The sequence below is a fragment of the Equus asinus genome, chromosome 17 (genome assembly GCF_041296235.1).
Source record: "Equus asinus isolate D_3611 breed Donkey chromosome 17, EquAss-T2T_v2, whole genome shotgun sequence".
Classification (NCBI taxonomy): domain Eukaryota; kingdom Metazoa; phylum Chordata; class Mammalia; order Perissodactyla; family Equidae; genus Equus; species Equus asinus.
Window position 1 is genome coordinate 676,048 of NC_091806.1, and position 24,375 is coordinate 700,422.

At 35.3% G+C, this 24,375-nt stretch overlaps 1 protein-coding gene across 1 annotated transcript in view; it reads left to right on the forward strand.

Annotated features, from left to right (window-relative positions):
• The window catches only part of CSTF3 (cleavage stimulation factor subunit 3), a 67,264-nt gene that overhangs the window by 24,767 nt on the left and 18,122 nt on the right, over positions 1 to 24,375 (forward strand). The window contains exons 4-5 of the mRNA XM_014851073.3: positions 22,950 to 22,982; positions 23,376 to 23,473. Of these exons, the coding sequence (XP_014706559.1) occupies positions 22,950 to 22,982; positions 23,376 to 23,473 (131 nt within the window). The remainder of the gene's footprint in view (positions 1 to 22,949; positions 22,983 to 23,375; positions 23,474 to 24,375) is intronic.

Genomic DNA, 24,375 nt, shown 5'->3' on the forward strand with positions numbered 1-24,375 from the left:
TGGATCTTGCTCAAAATATGGGTGGAATTGTATGAAAATTCTTAAAAGTAAGCAGGTGTTTTCAATTATGTTGCCTTTTAAGTGTAGATCTACAAAAGTACTAAATTTCATGGAAAACAGTGTTCTCTGTGGCCGTTATATAAGGAGGAGTATGTGAGAAGGACATTTTTGGAGGTGAAATATTTTCTAGAATAGATTTTTAGAGGTTAAAAGTCTGTATTTACAAGTTCCACTCTTGGTTTTCAGTTGTCTGTTTTTCATGTGATTTCCCTTATTCTGATTGCCTGCCTCCACAGTAATGGCTCAAATTTACTAGGCCTTCAATGTATTCCCGGCCCCCTATGCAGTGCTTTACGTGGGACAGCTGACTAATTGCAGTAGCTCTTGAGGTAGGTATGTGTTAGCTCCCATTTTTTTCAGATGTTCTGTTTTTATGAGATTTAAAGGACTTAAATAGCTTCCCTAAAATCAACAAAATTAAAGTTTGAGCTACTCTGAGAAGAGAGTGGGGAAGCTGGGGGCTTGTCCTCAGGTATTCTGATTCCTGGGTCTGGGCTCCCAGACACTAACCACTATGCTAAGGAATCTAAGGAACTTCAATACAGTGCAGGTGTAGAAATAGCTGTAGAGTGGGTTCATAGCTGACTCCTTTTTTCTTTGCTCGAGAGTTTCTTGCATTATGTAGCTATTAGGATTTGGGGGTACATTTGACGATTATACATAATATTATAGATATTATTATACATAATCTATGTATAGCTATTCACAACCATATAAAATTGCTACCAATCTTTTTAGAAGGTGGCATGGTACAGTAACTTTAATGCAACCTCATCATGTGGTAAAATTTTAGCTCTAAAATTCTACTTGGCTATTCTGTGTATCTTTTCCCTTCACAGTTCTTAAAATTTTTGGCAGTATGAACTTGGGTCTAATTTCAAATAGCAGAAAGGATTCTGAAAACAAAAGTGACAGGTCTTAGTAATTTATAAGAACATGTTCTTTACAGCTTCAAATACCTGTTTACATTCAACGTTCATGTGAGAACAATGGATTTTACCTTCTGTTTCTGATTTAGCAATTAGTTTTATTGGGAGGCAATTTTCTTAAATAAAGGCCAAAATTTAGAATTTAGGTAAAGGCTTAGGTTCGTGTTTGCATATTTGCTCACTAAATAGTTATCTTTATGATTTTTTTTCCATAGAAGTGAAGCCTTGCAAAATAAGTTTTCTGACAGGATAGTCTGTTCTTTATTGTGATTTTTTTTTTTGAGGGGAGATAATTAAGATATTTGAACTTGACATAAAACTTCATGAAAAAATAAAAACTAAAGATGGAAGTCAGAAGTCTAGCTCTCTTTAAAAAAAAGGTGTGCAAGAGGATCTTGACTCCTATAGTTAATGGGGAAATCACATTTATTGAAACTGGACCAACATTTCCAGTTACTTGTGATTTGTGGTTTGTGGTTTATCAGACTTAGAAATTCAAGAAATAGTTTTTGAGCACATCTCTGGTTTATGTCATTGAAAGCTGAAATACCTTCATGCAGCTTACTGTTACTGCTCAGTTGATCCTGAACAAACCATTACAGTGTTATGTCAAAATGTGCAATTCTAAGTTTGCCACAATCGAAAAACTAGAAATTTAGCATATTCAGTGATACTTATTCTAAGATGCTTTTTGGACAGGAAGAAAAGGATAAGCTGTAGTTTAACTTTTAGGAGATTTTGTGTAGATTAAAATATGCAGAATTTTGATAGCAAACCCTTTTGGCAAATAATTTTATATGTAGAGCCCTTAAAAGTACTCCAAGACCGTGGAAGTTTAGTGGAATGAAGGCGTACAGATGCCTATTGATATATTTCCCTGGGTTATATTCAGATAAAATTGCCCAAAGTGTTAGACTAGTTTTCATTAGTGCAATTGACTGTTGAATTTACAGGTTCTCAGAAAAGCCATCTGGTACACTTTCAGGCCCCACACCATCTGTATATTTTCATACGTTTTTATGTGGCTGTAGGCAAAAAGTATGTGAAAATATTTCAGATTCTTGCTTTCACTTTATATATCAGGGAAAGACGGGAGAATTAGCTGTCAAATATCTACTGAGGAAACACATGCTAGATGTTTAAATGCTGTGGACACCTCTGAACAAATTTAGTTTGTTATAGGAGACAGTTAGAATACTGGTTCTAGGTGCTTTGATAGAGAAAACGGGGAGAGTGGGAGGGTTGGGTCGAGGAAATCCTCTAGAAGAAGAAGACTTCTGAACTGGCCTGAAGTGAGCACAGAATCCCTGGCAAAGAACTGCTAGTGCTGAGGCCTCAACAAAGAAGAGAAAATATCCTTTATTTGAGGAGCTGACACAGCTTGATAGTTTCTAAGCTGCGTTTTGCTTCTAGTCCTTCCTAGTATTTTAAACAGGTGACTTGTGACTATTACATGAAATTTTTCTTAATTCCAGAAAAACACAAGCTCGATAGTTAATCTAGAATTGAAGCTAAGCTTTTAGGAAATAGAACTGGAGAAAAAGCATGAACATCTGAAATTTTGTAATGGCTAAGGTAATGTGATTGTGATTTTGCTGTAGGAAAATAGGTCGAGATATAATTCTAAGCCCTTGTTTTAACTCACATGCATAAATTTAGAAGTTAACTGAGTGGAAGTTTTCTTTTCAGTTTTAAAAGAAAAATTGCATATTGGTTAGAAATTTCCTTTGGATTTCACTAATTTTTACTTTGTATTTGAATCTTAAGAAACTAGTAGAATTAAGAAGCTGTGAAACCTTTTATTTCCTTTAATAGTCTTAATATCGTTTGAGGAAAATGTGACATTAATTGACCAGACTATTCATTTTGGGGGAGGAGAAGTTTTTTGTTAGGGGAGATCTTTTTTTTGGTGAGAAAGATGGGCCTTGAGCTAACATCCATTGCCAATTGTCTTTGTTCTCCCCAAAGCCCCGGCACATAGTTGTATATCCTGGTTGTGAGTCCTTTCAGTTCTTCAAGATGGGATTCCGCCACAGTGTGGCTTGATGAGCGGTGCGATGGTCCTCACCCAGGAGCCAAATCAGCGAACCCTGGGCTGCCCAGGCGGAGCACATGAACCTAACTACGATGCTGCCGGGCTGGCCCCAGATTAGTTATTTTTTTATAGATAGATAAAACTTGAGCAATTGCTTCAAACAATTTGATTCCTAGGAAAATTTCACCATGAGTAAAATCTGTTTTTACTAAATGCTGGTCCTAGGATACCACATTGTCACTGTTTAGATTATCCAATAGCATACAGTTTCCAGAATGACTTGACACAAGAAGAAAATGGTCGCTTGTTTGTTACATGAATTTTATTAATGTAAAACATTTATGAAACTTTATTCTCTTATTTGGTTAAATATGTAAGTTAATATGCAAGTGTGTACTAACAGGGATGGTTATACAAAAGGGACAAAGAATAACTGAGATTAAAAAATACCACTTATAAGTATATAAGTACTTTTATCGATTCTAGTATCAAAGATTGAAACTTAGTTTTGAACAAAACCCTGAAACTAAAAGTCCTTATGTGAATACTTTTGGAGTACTTAAGGACTGGCTAAAATTAAGAAAAGTGAAGCCATAAGAACTGGTTTCCAAACATCTATTTGACAAAAAAAAAAGTTGGTAAATCTATGTCAGTCTCTACATTTTCTTTTCAGATTTTTGTAAAGTCCAAAAATCTGTTAGGGAGAGAGTATGGCAATATGTTAAATTTGATATGATGAAGGAAGGATTAAGAATTGTGCTGAGGGCCGGCTCAGTGCCATAGTGGTTGGCCCGCTCTGCTTTGGTAGTCCAGGGTTTGCAGGTTCAGATCCCCAGTGCAGACCCAGCACCGCTCGTCAAGCCACTCTGTGACAGCATCCCACATGAAGTAGAGGAAGATTGGCACAGATGTCAGCTCAGAGTCAATCTTCCTCACTCAAAAAAAGAATTGTGTTGATGTGATAATAATATTGTATATTTTTAGAAAGACAGTGGTATTACATGAAATGCAGTGTTTTCATAGCACTAACAGTAGTTGAGAATTATAATGGAACTTTGACCATTGAATAGTGGGTTCTGGGTCTTGATTGGGTTTGGCTACTTTCTGGATCTTCAAAAACAAAAACCACGGTTCTAGTCCAAGTACAAATTGGATATAATAAAGTAATCATACATTTTTAATGAATTTATATCTATAAAGCCTAACATTTTTAAATGTTTAAAAATCATTTAGGGCCGGCCCGGTGGCACAGCAGTTAAGTGTGCATCTTCCGCTTCTTGGTAGCCTGGGGTTCACTGGTTTGGATCCCTGGTGCGGACATGGCACCGCTTGGCACACCATGCTGTGGTGGCGTCCCACATATAAAGTAGAGGAAGATGCGCATGGATGTTAGCTCAGGGCCAGGCTTCCTCAGCAAAAAGAGGAGGACTGGCAGTAGTTAGCTCAGGGCTAGTCTTCCTCAAAAAAAAAAAAAAAAAAAAGAATCATTTATTTCTTAGTCAAATACAGATATGTTGATTAAATAATTACTTTTAATAGGAAATTAGTATAAGGAGTAAATCCTAGGACACTAACTTAAGTATAAAAGTTTGTGCTTGATGTCTACATGGTAGATAATTCACAGTCTCTTCAGTCACACTGGGCTCCTTAAACATTCCAGACACATTTCCACCTCAAGGCTTTTCTTTACATTAGCTGTTTTATCTGCTCGAAAGATATTTATCCAGATAGCTGCTTGACAAAATCCTTTGCATTCTTCAAATCTTTTCAAAAGTGTTAGCGGCTGAGTGAGATCTGCTGTGACTACACCATTTACAATTGTCCCACCCATTCCCAGCGCCTCAGAACTCGTCCTGTCCTCAGGTTTTCACCGTTCACACTTAGCATCTCCTAGTGTACTGAACAGTTTCTTATGCTTATAGTCTGTCTGTTGTGCATTGGTAGGTTTCAGGAACCTAGAACAATGCTTGGCAGACAGAGACACTCCTAAGTGATTTGTTGGCTGAAAAGTCGACCGTGGGGAAACTGTGTTACTCATGTTATTTTACAACTTGAATTTTAATTCGTAAGAATTAGAGTCTGATATCAATTGATAACAAAATCTATTATTTTTGGTAAAATTATAAGTGGTCAATACTTTTACTGTTAACATAGTTTTAAAAAAATCTGTCTCTAAAAGGTTTTTCTAAAAATAGAAAGAGGGGCGGGCCTGGTGGCGCAGCCATCAAGTTCACAGTTTCGCTTCTCAGCAGCCCAGGGTTCGGATCCTGGCTGCGGACACGGCACCGGTTGGGAAAAGCCGTGCTGTGGTGGCATTCCACATATAAAAGGGAGGAAGATGCGCATGGATGTTAGCTCAGGACTAGTCTTCCTCAGCAAAAAGAGGAGGATTGGCAGTAGTTAGTGCAGGGCTAATCTTCCTCAAAAAAACAAAACAAAGTGTTCTTTTGAATTGTCTAACACCCTCAGATACTTAAGTATCTTAGAATAAGCTTCATTGACGTTGACTTTTTTTTTCTTAAAGGTTTTATTTTTCCTTTTTTTCCCCAAAGTGCCCCCAGCACATAGTTGTATATTTTTAGTTGTGTGACCTTCTAGTTGTGGCGTGTGGGATGCCACCTCAGCACGGCCCGATGAGCCATGTCCGTGCCCAGGATCCAAACCAGGGAAACCTTGGGCCGCCGAAGCGGAGCACACAAACTTAACCACTTGGCCACCGGGCCTGCCACTAGAATTTCCTTGATGTATGACATAAGAGAAAAGTTTTTGTGGAATTGCCCAATTTAAAGGGCAGTATTTATTAACCTAGCATTTTGAGGTACCTTTTTAAAAAAAGTTTGCTTGTGATTCTGAAATTCATTCAGACATCTTAAAAACTTGATATAGAAGATAAATGAAAGTTTTAGGCATATATATTAGAGAAAAATTTTTGAGACATTTGTGTATATGAGAGATAAAAAGTTGAGTTTTCACCTGTTGATTTATCAAATTCCACAGGTTGTTTTGTTAAATTAGTAAAGCATAAACATTCTAATTCTTCCCACCCCTTTTCATGACTTTGACTAATGTACATGTGCACAATGCCAATATTGATGAGTGCAAATTCATTAAGACATCTAGATATTGAAAAATATGTGAGTTTCTCTTTAAATCCATAAACTTAACTTGATATAGATTTAATTTTAAAAATAGATGAATTATTCTAGCTTTTATCTTAAAAAACAAAGCAGAATTCCGGGTTAAATATTGATCATGTCACTTTTCGTCCTCGTGGCTTTCACCCAAACTTCACTTACTTAGGCATATCAAACATTAAAAGGTAAACTCAAATTGCTGGACTCATGAAGTATTTTTTTAACCTTTGAAATTTAGTGTTTCAGTGAACATTAGATTTTAAAGTTTTTAGTTGCTTTTCAAGATAGTTTGCATACAAAATTTTTCCTAATCTCTTTGAAAGCTAGACGTTAATAAAATATATTGAAGAAGATTTGGGTAATATGGTAAGCTCGGTTACTCAGATCAGCTCTCTCAGTGGAAACAAGGCTGCTGGACCAAATTTTTAAAATGTCTTTAAAAGCATTGGAGAACTGACAGCATAGTAAAGAATTAACCAGGCCAAAACCTAATTGCGATACAAACACAAAAAACAAAAATAGGAACACTGGGAGATAAGAAGAGTATCTAAACTGTTTTTACCATGAAAGCCTTTGCCAAATGGGGAGAACTTCGGCTGCTTTTTGAATGTTCTTGGAGCTTAGGCAGCAGAAGTCAAAGCCTGAGGCCTGCCCAACAGGACATCCTCTCTCTTTAAAGCTGTGTGCAGGCAATACTCAGGGTGAAAGTGACCCAGAAGCAAATCTATGCTACCTGCCTAACTTTGGGAGACTGAGGGAAGTTGCTGTGATCCTGAGCAGAGTGGAATGGGCAAGTCCACTCTGAGGTGTTACAACAGTGAGTTGGCCCTTACATGGATTTGTAGTCCAAATAAACATCACTTGGGTGGTTCAAAAAAACATTTGAACCATGAATGTAGGATGGACTCAACCTAAGTTATGCTCCTAGATGCCTGATAAGCTTACTCAAATCCTGTCTGGAGGAATGCACCTTGATCCTAAGCCACAAAAGAATCTCCACAAACATTTTTTCCAAGGAAAAGGAGTTTAATTATTAAAAACTAAGTATATAAGGAAACCACATACAACAGAAACAGATCTGCAGACTTTAAGAACTAGAATTAACATTGAATTAGGTTAATAAGAGGTTAGACACAGGTGAAGAGAGAATTGGAGAACTGAAGAAATCCAGATTGGCGCTTAAAGAGATAATGAAAAAATATGAAAAAGAGTTAAGAACCACAAAGGATAGAGTGAAAATGTGTCTAACTGAAGTTCCAGAAGTAGAGGAGAGATGTGGGCAGAAGCAAAATTTGAAGAGAGAAATACTAAGAATTTTCCAGAATGATTGAAGAACTCAATCAAAGATTCAGGATGTTCAGTGAATCCCAAACAGGAAATAAAAAAAAATTCCCCACCTAGGCACATGAGAATAAAACTATAGAAAACTAAAGACAACATCACAGAAGCAGCTGAATACAGACAAATGACCTTCAAAAGAATGGCAGTTAGAATGACAACTAACCAACAGCAACAATGGAAGCCAGAAGACAGTGGACTTGCCTCTTCAATTTGCTGACAGAAAATAGCTGTCAAAGTTCTATACCCAGGAAAAAATCTTCACAGGGTGAAAACATTCTGGGCAAGGTTAACAAAATAACATTGTTCAAGTTACAGATATATTTTTGGACCTTTCCAATTATACTATATAACTTCCTAAAACTGAAAGAAATATATATATTTTAAAGAATATCCTTATTCATTTAGTTAGTATCCATCCATCAGGTTACTTTTTTTTTTTAATGTTTTGTGTTTTGTTTTTGCTGAGGAAGACTGGCCCTGAGCAAACATCCGTGACCATCTTCCTCTACTTTATATGTGGGATGCCTGCCACAGCATGGCTTGCCAAGCGGTGCCATGTCTGCACCCGGGATCCAAACTGGCGAACCCCAGGCTGCCACATCGGAACGTGTGAACTTAACTGCTGCACCACCAGGCCGGCCCCTAAATCAGTTAAAGTTTTATGGCAGTACCTCTGTACCTTGTTTCATCAGCTTCTGTTAAGGTTGATTGTTTTCTTTTAAAAGTGCTTAAATTCTTCTAGGTGTTTAGAAGTTGCACAAGTAATCTTTTGCCTTAAAGAAGTGTTGTTAAGTAGTTTAACAATATTATACATCTAATTTCTGTGTGCATAATACATATCCTATTTCTTTTTTTTCTTTTTTTTTTTTTGAGGAAGATTAGCCCTCAGCTAACTGCTGCCAATCCTCCTCTTTTTGCTGAGGAAGACTGGCCCTGAGCTAAGATCTGTGCCCATCTTCCTCCACTTTTTATACGTGGTACGCCTGCCATAGTTTGGCTTGACAAGCGGTTCCACGTCAGCACCTGGGATCCGAACCAGGAACCCTGGGCTGCCAAAGTGGAACATGGGAACTTAACTGTTGCACCACTGGGCCGGTCCCCATATCCTATTTCTTTAGTACATGTTTAGCGTATTTGGAATGTTTGTTTTGAGAATTAGTGGTGAGATACACAAGAGAAGTCAAAGAAGGTTATGTATCATCTAAATACTTTTAAAATATTCTTTTGGAAAATAAAAGTTTCAACAATCTAAAACACAGAAGAGACCTACAGTGAAGTCTTCTTTCTGCCTGTCCTTGAGCCATCCAGTTCCCTCTCCAGTGACAAGTGTTAAGCTTATGGTCTTTTACGTGAATAATTACTTCTTATGTTCTGTTTTGCACTTCGCTTTTTTTCTTGTTTGCTTCACATTGTAAATTTTAGACGTCTGTCTCTTTTACATGTACTTAGTATTCCATCTTTTGTTTAACCTATCTCCTACTGAAGGACATTTACATTCTTCTCAAACTTGTTTTGTTACAAACATTACTGCATTGAATATCTGTGTACATGTCATTTCCGTTTGTGTGAGTATATCCTAGATGAGGAATTGCTGGATCAGAGAGTGTCTGGAATTTTGTGAATTTTCTCTATCCAAATAACCTTTCAAAGAGGTTGTAACAATTTAAAACCCCATTGACAATCCTCAAGAGAGCGCACTTCCTCACATCCTCTTTGCTCCTTATGTCACTACACTTTTTAATCTTTCTCAGGATTCATAGGTGAAAAATTACATAATCTCAGTGTGGTTTTGATTTGCATTTCTCTTATGAATGAGATTGAGCGTGTTTTCATGTATTTAAAAACCCTTTGGGTTTCTTTTTCTGAAACCTGATATTCTTACCCCATTTTTCTGTTTTGTTTTTTCTCATTTGCAGGAACACTATACATTAGGGGAGTTAAGGGAAACGTTTAACTTCAGCTTGATTTTCTATTTAGAAGTTCAAGTAATTTTGATATGACATTTAAATAGTATGTTATCTTTATTGCTTATGTTGTTTTTCTCAATGACAGATTGGAAGGAAGGATAAATATGCTCTGAGATGAAAGACCAATATTTTCCTTTGTTGTTTTGGTGTTCTTGACTTGCTTTAAGTATTTTTCTTTTAAATACATGTTTTGTTCTTAGATTTTCATTGAGTTGATCACACTTAATTTCCCATTTAAATCTTATGTTTGCAAATTATTTTTCTCATACATGTCTTGAGCTTTTGTATTTTTACAACTCAACATCAGAAAGACACGAGAGGTCTTGAATCCCTAAATGTAATAATAATCATTTTAAGTAGATTTTGTAAGGGTATATTTCTGTTGTTAGTTGTATTATTTTTTTTCCTTAAATGTATTGCTTATAAAACATTTGTGAAGAAAAATCTTGATTCACAGTACAAATTTTCTTGAGCTATTCAGTAAGGTCATTGAAAATCGTGGGAATCCAAATCATGAAGGCATTTTTCAAGAATCATAGAGATTCCTGTGAAGTGCATTTTATGTGTAAAGATTATATTTATACTATTTACTTAACATTAATTTTAAAATTAGTTTTCCCAATGGTGAGGTTATTAAACCCTCATAAAATCTGGTTTTCCAACAACACTCCCTCCTATCCAACAATGTAGCTCAACTGTGGCAATTTGGAAGCCCATCTGTAGAGCATTTTGCGCCTGATTTGTGTATGTATTGTGAGATGATGAGGGGATGTGGGGAGAGGAACAGAACAACGTTCTTGTCCCTGTCTCTCTGTCCTTCAGGGTTAGGTAGCCATTGGGAAAGGGCTGTCAGGGCTCAGCTTCTGTGGGAAATGGAGCATTAGGAAGCTGTTAGTTTCCTATTGCTTTTTACATGTCACATTTTTTGATAATCTGAGCATTCCACTAACCTGCTACATAAATCCTGGACAAAATTAGACCTATATGTTAGAGCCCACTAGTAAGAATGACATGTGTTTCTTAGATTACAGGAGCCTTCTTCCAGATGTCATTTACAGGCTAAAGTATCACCATCTTGACCCAGAGCTTGCTACTCAGGTTTTTTCCTCTTCAGCTTTCTTTACGTTTCAGTGATGATCCGATGAGGGCCTCTTTTTCATAGCAGAACTTCCAGTATAATCTTTATTTCATTCTTGTCTACTAAAACCTTAATGGCAGTATTTCTTATAGAATTTGAACTTAATTCTTTACTTTTGGTGGTATCACTTTGGAAAATGTCACAAACATATATTTGGAAGAGATAAAATATAAAATACAAACCAAGCATTTTAAACTATATAAATTAAATTCCAGAGAAAATAGGGCATGCTTTTGTTAAACCTTTAAATATGGCCCTTTTTGGAGAAATGTACTTAAGTATGTATTAGATTACTTTATAAACATTCTGGAGATAAATATTTAAAATTTCAAAGTAGGACTTAACCTATTAAAATAGACCCAAAATTTTAATTTTAGAACATGTCTATCATAGAGGAAGAAGATTCATATCTCAATCTTATTTCTTGATTCTTCTGGAACTTAATATTTTTTACCTGATTTTTTACTTGGCTTTTAATACAGATAATTTGTTGACTGTGTCTACCTATTTAAACTTCCACTTGCAAAATCCCAATTTCTCATCTTTTAGATGGCTGTTTGAAGCGGTGTTACATGGGAAATACAAACCGCGTATTCATTCAAGAGAATGAAAAATTGATTTGGGTGTTCACATTGGATTATCTAAACCATGTGAAAATCTACTTTCAAAATCCATATTAGAATTTTAATCAGTCCTTATCCATTTTGTGAAATTATTTTATTCTGAATTGACGGACAGTATAATACCTAGTGCTCTTTCTAAACCTTTTTATTGAAGTGAGGGTTTTTAGTTAATGTTTTAACAAGAATTACAGAACTCATAATGAGCTTTCTATATGTTTTCATTTTTATATTGCCGTTGATAGTATATTCCACAAATTAACTTTGAATGAATATGTAATCCATGTTCATAGATTTTTATCCACATTAATTTAGCAGCTATTTATTGAATGCTACATGTTAGGCCCATTCCGGGTACTCTGAAATAAACTGATAAAGTGCCTTTGTAGGATTTTTTTATGATGTTAACTCAACTTGTTTTCAAATGAGTCAATGGAATAATACCCAGATGGAGTATTGAAAAAATACAGTTATTATAGTAGGCTTCCATAAACAGTTGTCACTGAAGGTAAATATGCGGTGAATAAAGACTTTGGAATTAAATGGTTCAATTTTAAAAGGCAAGCTTAATAAAGTACTATCAAATCAGTGGAAGTTGAAAGAAAAGAAACGACTGAGGAAAAGCAGAACTTGTGATTGTTTAAAGTGGAAAGTAAAACTTTTGTATTTTTCTTATTTAAAAGTATATTTATTGCAGGCAAATTAGAAAAGTATAAGTGTAAAGGGAAAAAAAATCCATATTCCTACCACCTTTCACCACTGTTAGCTTTTTTAGATATAGCTATCTATAAAATCTTGAAACTTTTTTGTAACTTATGTTTTCAGATAGTAGCATATGTTTGTTAGTATCATTATACAAAATCACCTTCAAATATGCTGAAGCAGAGCATCCTAGATATGTGCTGCTTTCCCAGTCCTCTGTCGTTGTGCATTCATGTTCCAGCTTTTTGTTTTAAAGAAACTAACATAAATATAATTTTACTTAGGTATCTTTACACATTTATAATCATTTCTTTAGACCTTTTAGAATTGGTATTTCACTATCAAAAGTTGCTGGCATGATCTTTCAAACTGAGCTAGCTAATGATTTTTTTTAAATTTACTTTCAGAATTTTAGTAAAAATGACCACTGTATAGTTTGTCCAAGAGTAGAGAGAAAGTTTAAATATACGATTTTAGTGAAAAAGATGATTAGAAGATTATTTCATAAAGATTTTTTAAAAAGGAACATGGAATTGGGCCATTTCAGTAACAAAATAGAAATAAGCTATGCATACATGATTGAGAAAACCAGAACTGGGTCATAATACAAACGTTGATTCTATTTTCTTGGATAAAATGATAAAAAGGACGTCAAAGGCAGAGTTGCAGAACGTAATTATAATAATTTCTGATCTAAAATTGAGTATTTGAATACTAGCATTGATAAAAGCATAATATTTTAGTCTGGGAAATGCACTGTAAGTTTGTAGAGTGAGAAACTAGATTCCACATTCAAGACTCTTGTGTTGATAGGGAAATGCTGGAAAAGTAGGCAAGTTGCTCACAAAGTAGAGAAATGTAATCCACTGAAATTGTCTCCACTTCATTGTAGAAGCTTAATCCTGATTTTGAAAAGTGATTTTAAGAAAGGCTAGATGAAGCATTGTTCATGATACTAGATATCTAGTTTAAATGTTTGATTCAGCAGTGTAAAAATGTGTGTACAGTTAGTAACAAGGAAATGCACAGAAAAGTTTGATGCCATTGAAAATTAGGCAAGTGAAATGGTATTCTGATAAGAATCTATCAAAATAGGAAGAAAATTGTTTTGATTAGTGAAATTAGAATAATCTACAGATGAGTGACTAAAATAAGGCTTTTGTCCAATGATAATTCAATCGTTAATTTTTTTAAAATAGCAGTTCTCAAATTGTAGTGGTTCTTGCTTCTCAAATTGAGAAGTATAGTGAGAGGTGAAAGAATTGTAAAGAGTTTTAAGTAAATGGCTTTCCACCCCAGAAATTTTCCTCTTCACACATTAAAAAAAATTTTGTGTGACTATACTAATGGGAGATTAACTCAGAAATGAGAGTGGAGTGAGATATTTCCTAAGGCAATATTCATGTAGTAATCCTAGAGAAATTATATTAGGGAATAATATAATAATTTTAAGTTCACCTGGAAGGATTTTCATTTTATTAAGAGAACAATTCATAAAAGCTTAAAATTAAGGTAGCAGGGTAGAAAAGACTATACATTGATGTGAAAGAAATAAACTGATGTTAGACCTTTGGGGGGAGTGAGTCAGCACATCTACTTGAGCCCCGCTCTGGCTGTGCACTGCAGAATTGATCCTGTTTTTGAGATCAGTGGCTTATATACTTGGTCCCTGACATTCTTGACAGCTTGAGGATCTCAAACAGTTGTACACATGTCTTGTTCTCAGTTTTGATTTGCTGTTTAGAAAGAAGATCTGTGCCGTACATCAGTTTGGAGGGAGTGATGGAGGAGGTGGTGCAGTGGAGCTGGAGAAGGAAAACCAATTGAGTTATGAAGATTAGTGATTTTGATACTTCAGACCAAATTACTCACTTTCTTAAAGAGTAAGGTATCCTCTATTTTCCCTACTCAAAATTTGCAGATTAGTTGTTTTTGAAAAGTAATTTTCGGCATGGTGTTGACAAAGAGTATTGGAAGCAAAGAGTTTAGCCATTTATAAAGTGAAACAGTTGTGTCTATAGATCTCAAGTGATGGTTCCTGACCCTATACATTGAGGCAAAATCAAATTTAGGTTAAAAATTTTACCTTTGACAGTCTTGGCTGAATTTTGCCTGATTTACCTAGCAATTATTTAATTTTTTAGCTTTGTAGGCCTGTCTGAGAATTTTAGAGCATTTAAAAATGATTTTAAAATGGAGATATTTATAACCAGAGAAAAATACCAATTAATTACTCAGAAGAGGAATTTATTGCCGCAAGTCAGCTATGATTTTCTTTCCTTTTTCTTAAAAAACGAAAACCCAGCTCTCTTCACTGCTGTGAAATTGTGTTATAGAAATAAAATATATTATGGAAATATGTAACGGAGACAGAAAAATTATGTTAGTTCTCCCAGTGCTAACAGTTTTGGCTCACAGACTTGTGTGCATTTCTCCTGAGTTGATGTCTCTTGCACACTAGATATACAGATGGTGAGAGAGACACGAGAGTTGGGGGAGGGGGAGATGGATAGATAAATATACCAAATATGTATATATTTTTTTAAATTCCACTTTTAAAAATAATATATTGCAGACATTTCCATTCAGTATTATAAATGTACATCATTGCTTTGAAAGTTTTATTATGTATGTATAACCCATTCCATTGTTTAGACAAAGCATAATTTATTTAATCATGCTGCCTTTGGTCATTTGGGTTTCCACATTTTCCGAATTACAAGCATTCTTTGAATGAACATCCTCATACATGTATCTTGCTGAAGAACAGTATAGTGTAGTGGCTGAGAGCGCAGTTGTGCAATCTGGGCAAGTTACTAAACCTGCCTGGGCCTCACTTTTCTCATCTTTAATAAGTAGTAAATAATAGTACCTGAGTGTGTTCTAAGGATTGAATCAGTTAATACATATAAACTCTTAGAGTAGTGCTTACGTAGATTAGGTATTTAATAAACATTGTTACCATTAGCATTTTGTCATTGATTTCAACTTCTAAATTTGTAAGAGATAAGCAATAACTTTCATATTGCCAGGTCCACTGATCTCTTTTCCACCCTCATTCCTTTTGACCTGTGGCATATCTGCCATCCACCATCTACCAGGTCTCTTTCTTAAAATGTTCTCCTTTGGCTTCTTAGATGTGATTTATCCTTTTCTCTTATCTCAAGTACTCTTTGGGGTTCTATTCCTTTTCTCAGCGTGCTAATGGATATTTTTGAGAAATTAATCTTTGCTTGACTGTATATTCTCTGCTTCAGAGAATATACTTAATGCCTTAGGTGTATTATATGCTCTAGCTATATATAAAAAAAATTTATAAACAGATGACTCAAATACACATCTTTAATCTCACTTAGTTGAAAACCAATACCTTATCTCCTAACTTCAAACCGTTTCTACCTGAGTTACTTATGTTCATCTCATGTTGTCAAATCAAAAGTAAACTTTACTGTACAGCAACTATCATAACATTTTTCATTTTTATTCTGATGAAAAAATACCTCTGTTTTTCCCTCTATATGACTGGTTTTCTCTCCGTGTTCTCCCACTTAAAGATGACAGCAACAGCCTCTTAGCTGTTGTCTCTGCTAGTGCCTGCCAGCCTCACCCCGCCGGCACTGAATCCACCTCTGTCTTCCCCTCCTCCACGCCCCTACTGAGAAGCCATAGTTTCTGAACTTGATTATTGGGTGCAGTTCAATTCTTTGTATATCAGATTTAAACCCTGCTTGGCTTTTTAGGCCCTCTGTAATGGACCTCCACCACAATTAGCCAACTATTTTCCTAATAATGTATTCTTTCTTGTGTGGATGTCTTCACTATTTCTTGTGTGAAGAAAGGAAACTCATGTTATTTCATTGACTTTCACAAACCTTTTTTCTCATTAATGGCCTGGATTCCATCTGCTCAGTAAAACTTTCCTTGATAACTTATTTGCATGGAGCTCCTTTTCCTCTGAATTTTATAGGACATAGGGCATATATAAAATAATTTAAATTTTGTCCTCTGTTCTTTCCAATAATTACTCTTGTGTTTCCAACTAGATTATAAGCTGTTTAATAGAGTCCAGGTCCATATTCCCATATGCACTTGGTAAATTCTAAGCACACACTACAAATATTTTTAGTTGGTTCAGAAAAGTGGAAGATTAATACCTAATTTGTTTAGTACAAAAAATTAAACTAAATGTAAACTTAATCTAGAAGTGAAGATAATCATTTTTGCATAGCACATTTTAATTTCAATCATAATGAGACTATAACTGGTCAGTACTTTCCACTCATATTTAAGAAATATGTTATTTCTCTGACACACTTAAGTGCTTGGAGGAACTGAAAATTTATGGGACATCAACAGGTTTTAGTCAATCTGTTAAATCTAAATTTGTTTATATGTAAATGTAGGCATACATATGTAACTACATTTAATAGGAATATTATAGAAATAGTACAATATATTGTAGGAAAAATTAGGAAGTACAGATAAGCAAAAATTAAAACTACCTATTTCTTTATTTACTTGACTCCCTCGCTAAAATATAACTCCGTGAGTTATAAAACTTAGTTTAACCCACTGTTGTACCTCCAGTGCTAGAAAAGAGCATGCCACATAAGCACACAATTATTTGTGGAATAAAAGATTTGCAGATACCCCTTTCCTGATATTTTTACTTTAAATTTAGGACTGAGCGGTAGAAAGGACAATGTTCACAGCTGCTCCAGCAACTTAAAAATCTGTTGGTAGATCTTAAAGTGCCATTCTTCAATGTTTTCCAAATTCCTTAAAACTACTTATATTCTGTACTCTTCCAAGACATATTTTTCAGGGTATAATGGATTGGAGAGCAGCAGCAAAGAGTAGTGAAAAAGAGTAAATGAGTGGAAGTTGGGTTTTATATTTAGGATTCCATTTTCTTTCAGATTTCAGGACTGGAGCTAAGTTCTTTGGATAATTAAGAAGACAAGCAGAATCAGGCAGCTTCTGCAGCTCAAACTCAATTTAAATTGTCTTAAATTCCACAGAAGTGCAGGTGCTATACTTTAGAGTAGAAAAGATGTAGAGAACAAATTAGGAATGTGGGTTTTGCAGTTAATCCTTTTATTCATCACGTTTGTCGTGAACAACCGCCACGTAGGCTCGCCTGACTTGGGCCCTAGCCCTGCCTCCGCTGTGCAGCCCAGGAGTATCTTAAACACAAGCCCCGACTTGTTCCAAATGGCTGTGAGAATGGAAACCCATGCAAAGTATTTAGAGACTTACCTTTTCCTTAGATTGTTTTGCTTGTTTCCTTTCTTCTGTAGAGTTATCAGTTGGGTTCACTTGTCACATATGTTTTTGAACCATTTAAAATTATACAGTTACTTATTAATGATTCTTATAATTGATGATTTAAAAAACATGAAAAAATTTCTGTTGGGGATTTTACCCCCCAAGGTATATTATAAGAAAAAACCCTGAATTTTAGGAAATCAGCCAAAATTCCGTTAACATGTAGAGGTTTGTTTCTCTGATAAGAAAAATGATAGTTTTGTAGGCATTTACACCAACATTTTATAAAGTGTTGCATGAAATATGAAAAATATGCCTAACACTAGTTACAAAAAACTTATTTTTAAACAATTAAATAGTGTGGCTTCTTTAAGTCCACATATAAAAATGTTCCAGGTAAGGGGCTTAGCTAATCTGCACTCTTAAAGATGGATGTTACCACAGTTATTCAAAGGTTTATTAGACTTTTTTACTTCTGACAAGCTTTACATTACTTATTTACAAAATTAAATAATCTGCTGTAAGTGATCATTAGTTCCAATAATTGCCCAGAGGACAGTTTTAGTTCCCAAAGATAGAAGGTGAGTTAGTGCTTGGGAAATGATTGTGGGTTAACGAAGGACTGGGAGTGGGAGGTGTTCAGAAGCGTCCGGAACAAACTGTGTTTACTCAGTATGTTGTACTTGTTTGACTCTCCCTCAAAGAACCACTCATTTGAATTTAATTAAATTTCATGTTTATTCTTGATAGTATTCCAATTATCTTCCCACCTTATGAAATAATAATAATTAAGAAGTTGACAATTAAAAATTTTTATTCCTTTTCCTCCACAGCAACTTTTCATATGTTGGTAAAATTTAGATAATTCATCAAAAAAGTAATATTGCATTGTATGATCAATTTTTCTGATACACAGTAGATATATCAGAAGGATAAGTATTAAAAATTATTCTAATTTTTTTCTTGTAATGATTTTTTAAATTATGAAATAATGTAATAACATTATAGAAGTTTTGAAAAACAATCATTCCATCCATTGTTCATATTTTGGTATATTTCAAACCACTTTTAAAAATCTTCATATTAGGGGCTGGCTTCGTGGCCGAGTGGTTAAGTTCCCGCGCTCCGCTGCAGCAGCCCAGGGTTCGGATCTTGGGCGCGGACATGGCACCACTCGTCAGGCCACGTTGAGGCGGTGTCCCACATCCCACAACTAGAAGGACCTGCAACTAAGATATACTACTATGTACTGGGGGGTGTTGGGAAATAAAGCAGGAAAAAAAAAAAGATTGGCAACAGTTGTCAGCCCAGGTGCCAATCCTTAAAAAAAAAAAAAAAGGAAGATTGACAACAGTTGTTAGCCTAGGTGCCAATCTTTAAAAAAAAAAAAATCTTCATATTAGAGGGGCCGCCCGGTGGCCGAGTGGTTAGGTTTGCGCACTCCACTTCGGCAGCCCAGGGTTTCGCGGTTTAGATCCTGGGTGCGGACCTAGCACTGCTCATCAAGCCATGCTGAGGCAACATCCCATATGCCACAACTAGAAGGACTCACAACTAAAAAAAAATACGACTATGTACCGGGGGACTTTGGAGAGAAAAAGGAAAAATAAAAATCTTAAAAAAAAATCTTCACACTAGAATAACTTGGAATTACTGTTGAAAACTGAAATCTACACTTTTAGCAATCACCTCAGATGATTGTTTGCACATTAAAAGTTTGAGAACTGAAGACTAAAGATAGTTTTTTAAGAGTTCCTGTCATTTAAAATTACATAGCATTACTTTTAATAGATATGAGCAAGTTTTTAGTAAGCTTTGCAAAATTATGTGTACGTATGTAACAAGCTTTAAATGGAGGCATTTTCTATTGGTTAATGACAAGGATCTGTGAATCTCTGATGTCGAAACAATACAAAATTCAAAGCAGTGTCAAGAATTTTTTTTCTTTATTTTTAAAATTTAAACCAAACTTTGGTTATCAGGTAGATTCCTGTACAGACATACATAACTTTGCTCAATATATTTAATAATATTTAACTTATAGATAAGATGTTTTCGTATAAGTACTAGTAAACAATACCTAGGATAATAATCTTTTAAAGAAGAAAATGAGACTAGTAGTGGGATGACCAAAGGCAGAGTGTCCGTATGCTGTTGTGCTGGTTTCACCAGTAATGGGATTTGCATATGACCTGCAGTATAACCTTTGCTTTTCTCTCAAATGGGGCTAATTATAACAACATTGCTCTTTCTCACTACTTGGTTTTCATAGCTTTGTTTAGAGACGATGTAATGAAAAGTTTATATTCCTTAGGTTCATAATTTTGTTTTGTGATTTTTAAGCACCTGGAATGTTTAGGTGCTTTATATTCTTTTCAGTTTTTGAAAATCTGTTTGTGGTAGATGTTATTATTCCCGTTTTATAAGTGGGGAGCACTGATGCTGGGAGAGATTCAGTAGTTAATACAAGATGATCAAATTCCTTTCATTTTATCACACTACTTCAAAGCAGGTTGATATTTTTTGAAATCGAATCATCTTTAAACAATAATGAGATTTTCGCTGCTTGGGTAATGCCACAGGTGCAGGCTCTATAGAGGGGCTGTCAGAGAATATTTATTAGTTGAACTAATGAATGACAATTCAGTGGCCATATAGTCAAGGCCAGAGTCTTCCTATATTAGTCAAAAGTGTCTTTTTCTACATAAATGTGTTGAACTAATACCAATCAAAGCAATAAATAATTGATGAGTCCAAGATACAGGACCAATTCATGCAGGGGGAAAAACATAAAATTTTTTTGGTTTATATTTCTTACACATATATAGACATAATTTTTACTGAAATGCATAAATGAAATCATATACATGAAGCACAGTGTTTTTTCTTGTCTGTATTCCTCTCTCCACCCATAGAACTCTGCCCCCATAACTGTTAACAACTTTGTGTGTATTCCATATTTTCTCCATGCTTATAAAATTGTATACAAATATATATATGTAGAAATAAGATTTATTTTTGATCATTGTTTTACAAAAATGGTTTATATTATACGTTCTTTTTTCATTGAATAAAATCTTGTGGAAATTCTCCCAAAGTACCTCTTATAGCGCAAATTAATTTTATATGGGTATATATTGTTCCATTATGTGGATGCACTGTAATTTATTAAATTATTTCCCTGTTGGCAGACATTTATTTTGTTACCTGTTTTTGCTGCTGCAAAGTTTGCAGTAAATAACTTTGTACAAACCCCTTTATAGTATCCTGGTGCTTTTATTTTTATGGAGTAGATCCCAGGAGTAGAATCCTGAGTCAAAAGGTATGTGTTTTCTGAATAGCTTTGGCCAATGGCTTTCCATAAAGGCCGTATTTCCTCCAGCAATGTGTGAAATCCTTTTTCCTCATATTGCTTCAGTAGTGTTAATACCCTTTTAAGCTTTTACCATTCTGATTGGTATAAAGGTCTATCTATTATTTTAATTTGTTTTTCCCATTTTGGAAGTTTGTACGTGTTGCTATATTATTTTTAACCATTTGCATTTTCTCTTCTGGGAATTGCCAGCATTCTTTGCCAGTTTTCCCAATGAGTAGTTTTGGTTTTTCTGGCCAGCTGTAAGAATAATATATAATCCATCATCTGCATTTGGGAAGCTGAGGACTTGAACTTGTCTTATTTCACTGCCCTTCTCAACTCAACCTCTTTGCCTCTACTGAGCCAAGCAGCTGGATGCAAGGAACCACAAGTTATATGGCAGTCTCAAAGCGGAGGGCTGGTGGAGAGCCTAGGGTAAGGAGTAAGAAACTGACCCATAGAAATACTTGGAATCCCTCAGCTGCCGTTCTACGCCAAAGGAGTGTTGACTTCAGCCTGGCCTCCAGGAAACCAAAAAGCAGAACAGACAGGCTGAATCCTTCCTACTCTTGAGCAAAGATTTCTTTCTAGTTCTTTGTCGGGACTACCAACAGCCTATTTGCTGTCTGCACCCTTCCATGGCTGTTATGGTCGAGGAGGGGTCAACTACTACTCTATGAGGAAACTGCCAAACTGAGCTTCATGAATAGACAGAAAATTAACTGCACATCTAAGTATGCAACAACAAGAAAGGAATGTAAACGAAAATGGACAGGCCCCTAACAAAGCTGGTAGAGGAGAGAGAGAACTTGAACAAAATGATGTAAACACAGCAATATGAAAAGTGCAGTATTAAAAAAAACTCTCTGGAGCCAAAAACCATTATTTTTGAACCAACTACAGCAATAGGTCAAATGGAGGAGAACGGTAACATGGAGACTTAAATTAGTGGCCTGGAGAATCTAGTGAAAGAAATATTTTTAAACCTAGAGCAAAAATTCAAAGAAAGCATAAAAATAACGGATTTTAAGGATAGAGCAAGGAGACATTCTGTGTATAATAGGAGTTCTAAAAGGAAAAAAAGAAACGGAAGAGGGGCAATACTTTTAGAAAGAAGAAAATTGCTGAGGTGAGAAAGACTTGAGTCTGTAGCGTCAAAGGGCATGGGCGGAACTCGTGGTAATCATAACACATGGCAATTACTGAGTGGTCACTCTGCCAGGCAGTGTTCTAATGGCTTCAAATTTATTAACTCATTGAGTCCTTACAGCAGCCCTATAAAATAGGTACTGTTATCTCCCTTATTCCGATGAGGAAGAAAGAGTCAAGTGGATACCCAAGAGGTCAGACTCCAGAGCCTTGACTAAACTGCCTCAAAGAGGAAAGACCTGTTAAAACTTAGGAACTCTGAAGATCAAGGGGAAATCTTCCAAGTTCCAGAGAGAAAGAGCAAGTTAGCAGCAAAAGAAAAAGACTGTTACCAGAGTTCTCACCTGCAGCACCGTAAGCTAGACAGCAGTGAGAAAATTTATATATGCCTCTCAGGGAAAGGGCTGCAAGCCAAGGTCTCTGTAACCGTCAAGTTGTTCACCTGTCAGGGTCAAACAACGGTGTGCTGGTATATCACTTCTGAGCAACCAACCCCACCTGCCATTTGATGGAAACACTCGAAGGGAAATGGAATGATATTTAACCTTTGTTTTTGCACCAGCCACTCCTCCTGCCTGGAGTAACTCCTCCCTTTCTTTACCAGTCTAACCTCTCAGCCTTAACATCTTAACTTTTTCCAGGAAATCTTCTGCAGCTCCCCAAGTCTGAGTTTTATGCTCCCATAGCACCCTGTACTTCCCCCATCTTGGCACTTATTTTCCCCATAAAATTGTAAGTTCTCTGAGGACAGAAGCAGACTGTGCATGTTTTGTTCACTGTGGGAGCCCTGGTGCCTAGCACAGTGCCTGGAATATAGTAGATTGACTGAGTGACTAAAATTTATGTGTGGTCGAAATTGCTGCTCTACTCAGATTCTTCTAGTAGTAGCTATTCAGGGAGAGTAAAACTTTGTTTGTTTTCAGTGGATACTTAAAGCCTTATTCAAGTGTACCTTGTATATATTTCTGTATTCATCTTGTGACTGTTCTACAAAGTTTTAAATTCACAAAATTTTAGCATAAATGAGTGTATGAAAATCTATCCATATAGAGTCACTTTACATAAGGCATATTTACAATGCATATTGTCCATGTTGGGTTCAAACTGCTATTATTTGTTATTTTTGGAAGGCAAAATTAATAGGAAAGTGTAGAGATGAATTTGCAAGATTAGTAAAAAAATTCAGAGATAGTGTTTTAGTACTCTAAGAAGAATGATGTTAATCCTATATTTTTCTCTGTTTCTCTTCAGATTAAAGCTAAAAATTATGACAAGGTTGAAAAGGTGAGTCCTCTTCAATATGCTTTGAATTTTATGCTGAAGTTTAACTTAAGACTTCCAATATATAAGGCAAATATTGTAAAATGTTAATAATTATTGAATCTAGGTAGTGATTATATAGGAGTTCATTGTACTTATTCAACTTTTTTGTATGCTTGAAAATGTTCATAATAAAAATTTTGGAGAAGAAAAACTAATTTTACTCTACTGACCAAAATCATGAGAATGGTTTTGATTATCTAAACTGAAAATAAGAGAGAGCTGTTATTTGCATTTATTTATAAGAAGACAAATTCATGAAAGGAGCTTCATTTGTTTTTTTAATATTCCATTTCACCCATGTACATGTGAAATTTATTTAAGGTGAATTCTAATAATATTTTCTTGTATTTACAGCTATTTCAGAGATGCCTTATGAAGGTTTTGCACATTGATTTATGGAAGTGTTATCTTTCATATGTCCGAGAAACCAAGGGTAAACTGCCAAGTTACAAGTAAGTTATATCAGAATCTTAAGAATGCAGGTTATCTTTAGGCACACAGGCAATTCTGCATAAACTCACACCTTTTCTTAACTCCAGGGAGGAAGAGACTTAAGGATTTGAAAAGTCAAGAGTCTCTGAGAAGTCAGTAAAACTAAGAAAAAAGTGCCTCAGAGAAAGCCACTGGCATTAGTCTTATTCTGGAGAATTTAATCATCAAAGCCCCTCTTCTATATTGAAACACTATACATTTGCAATACCAAATCGCTTTGTTGGCTTGTTGTCAAAGTTGCTAAAAAGCATCTTATTACTTGTCATGGCTCCACTCTTGGCAGGTTACAATGCAGTGTGCTAAAGTATTCCGAGGCGTTTTTGGCAATTCTGTTCTTGTGCCTCTGCCTCCCCTGTGACTTTCACCCACCTATCCATCTGCTGAATCTAAATAGTGGGCCTTCTCAAATGCTGTCTTTGTGTATAACAAACAGGCAAGTTATTTCTATACTAGAATTTTATCTTACTTTTCCTCGTTATCCTTTGTTGTCTTATTGAAGAGGAAGTTCTTTCTCCCTAGATTTTACTACAGAGCTAATAGATCTTCAAACATAACCTACCTCCTTAATCAGAGAACCTGACAGTTCCACGTTTGAATCTGATACATACAAGATTAGGCAAGTTAAAGGACATAAAGATAAGTAAAACATGGGCCTTATCTTTGATATACCCACAAGCAGTGGGCAAAGGAAACAAAATGTAAATTAACGATGTTGACAAGTTAAACACAAAAGAACCACTTTCTTCATATACTTGCAAAGACGCTTTACATTTTTCTCTATACAAAAGGTTCAAATGCTGTTCTGATCATGATCAGGTGTAATGATTATGTTTCAGTTGTAGATACATTTTAATAACAAATA